This window comes from Cryptomeria japonica, chromosome 5 (genome assembly GCF_030272615.1).
Source record: "Cryptomeria japonica chromosome 5, Sugi_1.0, whole genome shotgun sequence".
Classification (NCBI taxonomy): Eukaryota; Viridiplantae; Streptophyta; class Pinopsida; order Cupressales; family Cupressaceae; genus Cryptomeria; species Cryptomeria japonica.
This window is the reverse complement of record NC_081409.1, coordinates 32,051,391-32,058,128: the sequence shown is the minus strand read 5'-3', so window position 1 is coordinate 32,058,128 and position 6,738 is coordinate 32,051,391. Positions and strand designations below refer to the sequence as shown.

The following is a 6,738-nucleotide window of genomic DNA, read 5'->3' as shown; positions in this document are numbered from 1 at the left end:
CTTACTACCTTTTCCTAAACATCTTGAATTTTTTTGGTTGGTTTTTTAGTTATTTTTCTTCAATATTTATTTTTGAAGGAAGAAAACCCTAATTCACACTTAGAGATTGTTGGAATAAAAATAATTTTAACTTTTGAATAATTAAAATTATGTACCAATGACATAATGACATAAATATATGTTATAATTTACAAAGCATGCAAATAAGACATTTTGACTATCATATATATTAAGACCACATATAATAATGGATGGTAGCTATTACAAAAATCAAGCATATTGAGAGATCCATGTAAATATAGTAACAATTGAAAATCACTTAATGTAATAGATAAGTGCCTATACAAAATCAACGATGTAATCTATTTTAAATTCAACTAGTGAAGATCTAATAATTTTTTGATTGAGTTCTCTCTTGCTTATATGTTCTTTTAGTATATCTTGTGCATCTATTTTTGACAATGTTTAGTTCAATTGGAAGGTAAAAGGACTAAGTGTGTTTAATGAAGGGTACTCTCCTTACAAAATCAAACACACAACAACAACAATAGAGAAATAAACAAAACAATGCAAGAAATAAACACTTGCTTTCTATTGTCTCATTGAAATGAAATTGAAATATTAAAGAAATTACAAACTACAATCATATGGCCTTTCTAATTAGCAAAATTTGTAAATCAGAGCCACAATCTTCACTTCTAAACTATCTATTGTAACCCTCATCCACATTCTTTATCTAGAATATGTAATCGCCCAAGAATATTCTGGTAAGTGTAAATTCTCTCAAAAAGATATTTTGATAGCAAAAATCCTTAGGATCATAACTTTTGATCCTACCATTGGCTTTTCAATAATTATATATTTTCCAAAAGCCATAAGAAAAAGTCATGTCCTAAAAATATGCCTAAAGGAGTATATTTTGATTTTCGACCAATTCATCCATAGACATATGTTAGAGATGCATCATAATTATTTAGACATGGCTAAATATTATTTTTGCTCCATTTGCTAGTCTCGGATTTGGTAAGAACTTGGTAGCTTCATTGGGATTTACAAGATGCCACCTGTAAAAGTAGAGAAATAAATAAGATGTTATAATTTTGGAATATTAATTAAAGATCTCAATATATTGAAATATATGATAAATTATAGTATAAAATTAGAGAAACACTACCAACTAATTTTTAACTAACATAATGCCAATTAAAATTGTATCACATGTATAATTTCAAATTTTTCAAAAAATTAAGAAAAAATAAATTATAAAAGAATAAGAAAGTTACTTATAGTCAACACATATTTGGTGTAAGAATATTAGTAGTTGCATTTTAGCAAGGTTATTTCCAGGGCATTGCCTAGAACCGTGACCAAACACATTATAAACTCCAGAGCTTAAGTTAAACTCCTGTACAAAAAAAAAATGAATTAGTAAATCTTAGAGGTTAAATTATAAATTTAATTTTTTTTAATATATATTTTTTATTAAATCATAATATTTTATGAGAGTTTTAAAGTTAAAGCTTACATCCCATCTATCAGGATTAAATGTTAAAGGATCTTTAAAGTATTGAGGATCCACATGGAGTGAGCGAAGCCAAACTATTACTTTCCATCCTTTTGGAAACTTGTAACCTGGATCACATAAAGTGCTTTTGTCAACTTGAATAATATTTGAAACATCTCACGTCAATTTATTTCTTTAACCTGAGTAAGAGAATTTACCTTTAAATTTAGTGTCTTTTGACACTGTTCTAAACATAAAATTTGCTACATTTGCAAGTCTAATAACTTCATCCACCACCTACACTAACATTAACACAGGTAAAAAGATGGCATAGCAATAATCACAATTTATTTACTTAAAAAAAAGTAACAATCACAATTTTAATGAGCAGATTAAAACTCTTAAATTAATAGATTGATTCTTTCTATTTATAAATCATAATATTGTAAGATAATAACATATTAAATACAACCTTTAAAGTATATGTCATTTTCTTGACATCATTGTAATTCAGAAACTTATCCTCTCCCTTCTCCTTTTTGATGGTAAAATTTTCCTCCTATATCATACCCATATTATATTGGTTAGACTAAAATAAAATTTAAGGACTATTATAAAATATTTAGATTAACAAATTAAATAAAAATGTTTTTTTTTTCAATAGGATTAAAAAAATATATTCAAGTTGATTATAATAACAATATTATATTAATCAAAGTAATAAATAACAATTTTATTAGAAATAAAAAATATTAACAAATAATAATAAATATATAGACTCAAATTGATAAGTATTTAATTTTGAATTAAATTTTTTACCTTTAATTTAGAAAGAACATTGGGGTATTTAGACAAGTAATAAATAGCCCATATCATTGAGCTCGCAGTGGACTCATATCCGGCTAAAAGCATGGAAGTTAGGTTATCAACAATTTCTTCTTCATTCAATTTTTTACCATTGAAGTCCACTAAATCCATCAAATTTGATAAAAAATCTGCCATCATATTCTCCTTGTTCACTTTCCTACTATGTATTTCAGAACATACAATAGCTGATAACCTTCTTCTGCACTGTATAACAAAATGAGTTAATGCATTCATTAAATAAGATGTAATTAATATTTTTTAATACTTTTATTTCTAAAAAAATAAGATTGGCAAAATTAATAATAAAAAAAATGACTATTTAAAATTCATTCATTAACATATTTCAAATTCAAAATTTTGAATAAATTACATTATTTTTAAGATACTTTCTAAGTAAATAATATTGAATTTAATTTTTAATTTTATATAAAAAAATTAGTAAAATAAATTTATAGTTCTATGTCAAGTACTAAAAATCAGTGGAAAATAGAATAGCTCTTAAGTAAAAGTTACTTGTGTCACTTCAAAGAAACACAAAGGATGGGAATGAAGTTGTGCCATATAGATAGGATGAGTAACTTCTTCAGCTTTATGTGAGGTGAGAACATGAATTAATCATATGCTAGAAGACCTAGAACTAGGACTTTAGGCAAAGATGGAAACAAAAAGGGAAGGATGAATTAGAAGGCTATAAGAGAAATGACAAATGATGTGGTTAATTGTAGTTATAGTACCTCGAAAATGAGTGATTGAAAATCTATAGCCAAAAATAATCAATAAAAGCCATTTTCAATAAATAGAGCAACTCGAGAAACTTTAGGATGGTTAATAAGTCTTGTTATTTTATTCTAAATGTTAAAAGACCTATGAATAGGTCTTTAAATGCTAATATAATAAGGTTTATAAGCATACCTCCTTAGTTTTTAATCGCAAAGGGACATCTAGCAACATGGTTATTATGTGGAATCATTATAGTGTATGATCCAAAATTCAATTTGATTCATAAAATTATTTTAAAGAAATTGAATGGATAAATGGTGACTTTAATATCTTTTCTTGATATTATAAGTAAAATGTTGGGTATAATCAAGTCCATTGATAGCATTGAGTATGTCTTGGTAACTTAATTTATAATATAATTTGATGGAAGCTTAAAACTAAGAGGGGATAGTTAAATACTTGGTCAAATAGAAGGCTAGGCAATAAACTTAATTAAGTTAGATTAGAAAGAGCCCTAATTTCTATGGATGTGATGCTTCCTTTCTATTTTCATTCTTATTTATCTTGGACCAAATCAAATCCCAATTCTTTCACATCGAACCTTGAAAATGATAATAAGAAGAGGTGTCCTTTAAGATTTGAAAATAAATAACTACTTTACCTGGATCTTGAAAAGAAACTTAAAAAATGGTAGAAGATAGTTAAAAAACTTAAGAATGTTAAGATAATAGCTTTATAAATTTTTGATAAACATAGATGTATATCATTTTTCCACATCACTACTCTTAGATATAGAAAACCCAATCAAAATAATGAGACTTAGGTCCCTAATGGAGGCTCTTCCTTTGGTGAAGATTCTAATAAAGATGCCTACAACCCAAATTCAAATTCGGAAAATTTTAAGGTTATTCCTCCTATCTCAACTTATAGAGATAATAAGGTTTGTATTGGACCTATCTCTAGATTTCATCATACTTTAAGATTTTAGATTATAATCAAACATGAGGTGGTAAATTCTAGTCAAGAATTCATAGAAATATTCTTGGGGGGATTAACAATACCTTTCTTGTGTTTGTCCCAAATAAATTGGTGGCAAAAGATTTTTGACTCATACATTAACGCAATCTATAATGTAAAAAAAATCCCAATTACAATACCAAAACAATATACTTCATTTATTAGAAGTCAAATCTAAATTAATTTAAATTAGTTTAGAAAAAGTGCTATTTTTTGGGGGGGATTTGATGCTTCCTTTCTATTTTTTTTTAGTCTCTTCACCTTGGATCAAATGGAATCCCATGTCTATCACACTGAACTTTGAAAATGACAAAAGAGATGTTTTTTTAGATTTGAAAACGTGCAGCTACTTTATCCAAGTCTTGAAAAGAAATATAAAGAATGGTAGGGGATAGATGTGAAAGGACAAAAATGTAAAAAATGGTAAAAAAATACTTAAGAATGTTAAGATAATAGCGTTATTAATTTTTTTTTTATAGAGAGAGATATTTATATTTTTTTCACATCAATATTCTTAGATATAAGAAACCCAATAAAAATGATACTTATGTCCCTAATAGAGACTCTTCCTTTGGTGAAGAGTATTAAAGATGATGCAATTATTTTTCTTCCAAACATTGGTCGAAGAAGATAATGCCTACCATCCAAATTAAGATTTAGAAAATTTTAAGGTTATTCCCCTATTTTGACTTAGAGAGATAATAAAGTTTGTATTGACCAGGTATCTCATTGGGGGAGGTTAAGCATGTTGTTTTCTCATTTGAGAAATGTAAATCTCTTGGTCTAAATGACTCTAATCATACTTTATTTCATAGATTATAGATTATCATCAAACATACGATGGTGAAATCTCTATTCAAATATTCATAGAAATATTCTTAAGAAGTTTCACAGATAAACCACATATAAACCACATACCTTAAGAGCGAAATGAAATGCAGATCCTGGAATATTAATTGGATGGGCTCTAAGACCAGATAAGAGGCCTCTGTACATCTTCTCCATGCTTTCAACCATGGGGCTCCTCTCAAAGCTCAGGAATAAAGAGCATATGTTGCCGAATGCCAACTGCAATACCAAAACAATATACTTCATTTAGTACAAGTCAAATCTGATATAATTATACATAATGCAATGTCAAATCCTTTCCTTGCATGTTAATTCTTTTCAGAACAACAAAAAGTGAATACTTACAGATTTGAGTTCATCAGCAGTATGGATTTCGCCCTTAACAGCCCAGTTTTCGAAGGTTTCCTTGAATACAGGCTGTAGTTTGATGAAAATATTTTGCAGAGACTTGGGACTGTTAACGGCTTCGAGTAAAGAGCGTCTCATACGCTTGTGTTGTTCTCCTTCGACCATGGTGATTGACTGTTCTCCAAGCAGTTTAGGACATGGCCAACCTGCAACAAAGCTTCCATCTTCTGTGCCTCTCCCCATCACAAACTTGTTGAACTCTGGAGAGCATGTTATAATTGCAGGGAAGCTAAACATATGGGTTCTATAGATCCCAGTATTTCCATATCTGCAAAACATAACCATATATCAATATAACTGAACTACAGCAATATTAAACTTTCGGCTTAAACAGTATATTTTATGCTTTGATTTGTTTAGATGGCTTTTCTTAAATCATGTTGATAGATGGGTCTTATTAAAAATAGACAGTGATTTTAGATTAACCATCTAAACAAATCAAAGCTTAGAATACACAGTTTAAATCTGATTATACTAAACAACTCTTCCATAGTAATAAACTATTCTTGAATATCAGAAAATTTAAAGATACAATATATTTATATAAAGATGAGATTTGAACTGAAAAATAGATAAAAGATAGACCAATTACTTAGCAAATCTCTTCCATATAAAATCATCTGGTTTGCCAGTGAACTTGAAATACCATAAAAAGCTCAGCAGCTCTCCAACAATAGGCCATCCCATATCACCAGGAGGAAGCTGTCCTCCTGTATTGGATTTAAAATGTGGGTAACAATACCACCAGTGATTAAAGGATCTGAGCACCCATTTAAGCAATGGGATTAATCCCAACAGAAATCCTGTCATCCATATCTGAGTATCCATACATGTAAGCTTATCTCTTATCTTGCCTCCTCAGATCTCATAATATGTAAGATGCTCTTTGCTTTCAATTTATAGAATTATATGTTTTGGCTTTGTTCAATGCCATGGTACCTATCATCATAATGGATATTCTCTTTCTTATTTTTAACAAGAAGAAAATACAATGCTCTTTGTTTTACACCCCAAATCTCTTTGTAATACCCAAACAGCAGCAAAGACAAATGTGATGTATGTTGACTGCAGCCGATTACATTTTGACAAATATAAATAATATTAATATTCAATTTTGAATATTAGTATAGTGGTAATAAATTTTGAAATATTGATGTAAAAAATTCATACATAATCAAATTTAGAAAAAATAAAACTCAATTTATAATATGTTCATTTAATTAGGTAGTTATAAGTGATATAAAGATAGCTAATTTCTTACATTCACATAATTAGGTACATGGAATTTACATCTGACTTAACTGTTTATTAGCTATTATTTTAACTTCTCAATAACTATGTGGACGAGAAGAAAAAAAATACACTCTTCAAAA

At 28.2% G+C, this 6,738-nt stretch overlaps 1 protein-coding gene across 1 annotated transcript; it reads right to left on the bottom strand.

Annotated features, from left to right (window-relative positions):
* Positions 1 to 646: 646 nt before the first annotated feature.
* On the bottom strand, positions 647 to 6,234 carry LOC131057419 (ent-kaurenoic acid oxidase 2). Its single transcript, XM_057991598.2, has 9 exons — positions 5,958 to 6,234; positions 5,303 to 5,633; positions 5,027 to 5,176; positions 2,324 to 2,575; positions 1,977 to 2,063; positions 1,723 to 1,801; positions 1,526 to 1,632; positions 1,284 to 1,405; positions 647 to 1,064 (listed from the first exon to the last, which is right to left on the bottom strand). Exons 1-9 carry the CDS (start codon positions 6,191 to 6,193, stop codon positions 974 to 976), a joined length of 1,455 nt encoding a protein of 484 aa, XP_057847581.1. The 5' UTR covers positions 6,194 to 6,234; the 3' UTR covers positions 647 to 973.
* Between the last annotated feature and the right edge of the window lie 504 nt (positions 6,235 to 6,738).

Coding starts and splice junctions, on each gene's coding strand:
- LOC131057419 (XM_057991598.2), bottom strand. CDS start 6,193: ATGGATACTCAGATATGGATGACAGGATTTCTGTTGGGATTAATCCCA. Junction 5,634..5,957: donor ATATGGAAGAGATTTGCTAA/GTAATTGGTCTA, acceptor TATGTTTTGCAG/ATATGGAAATACTGGGATCT. Junction 1,065..1,283: donor CAAATATGTGTTGACTATAA/GTAACTTTCTTA, acceptor CTACTTTTACAG/GTGGCATCTTGTAAATCCCA.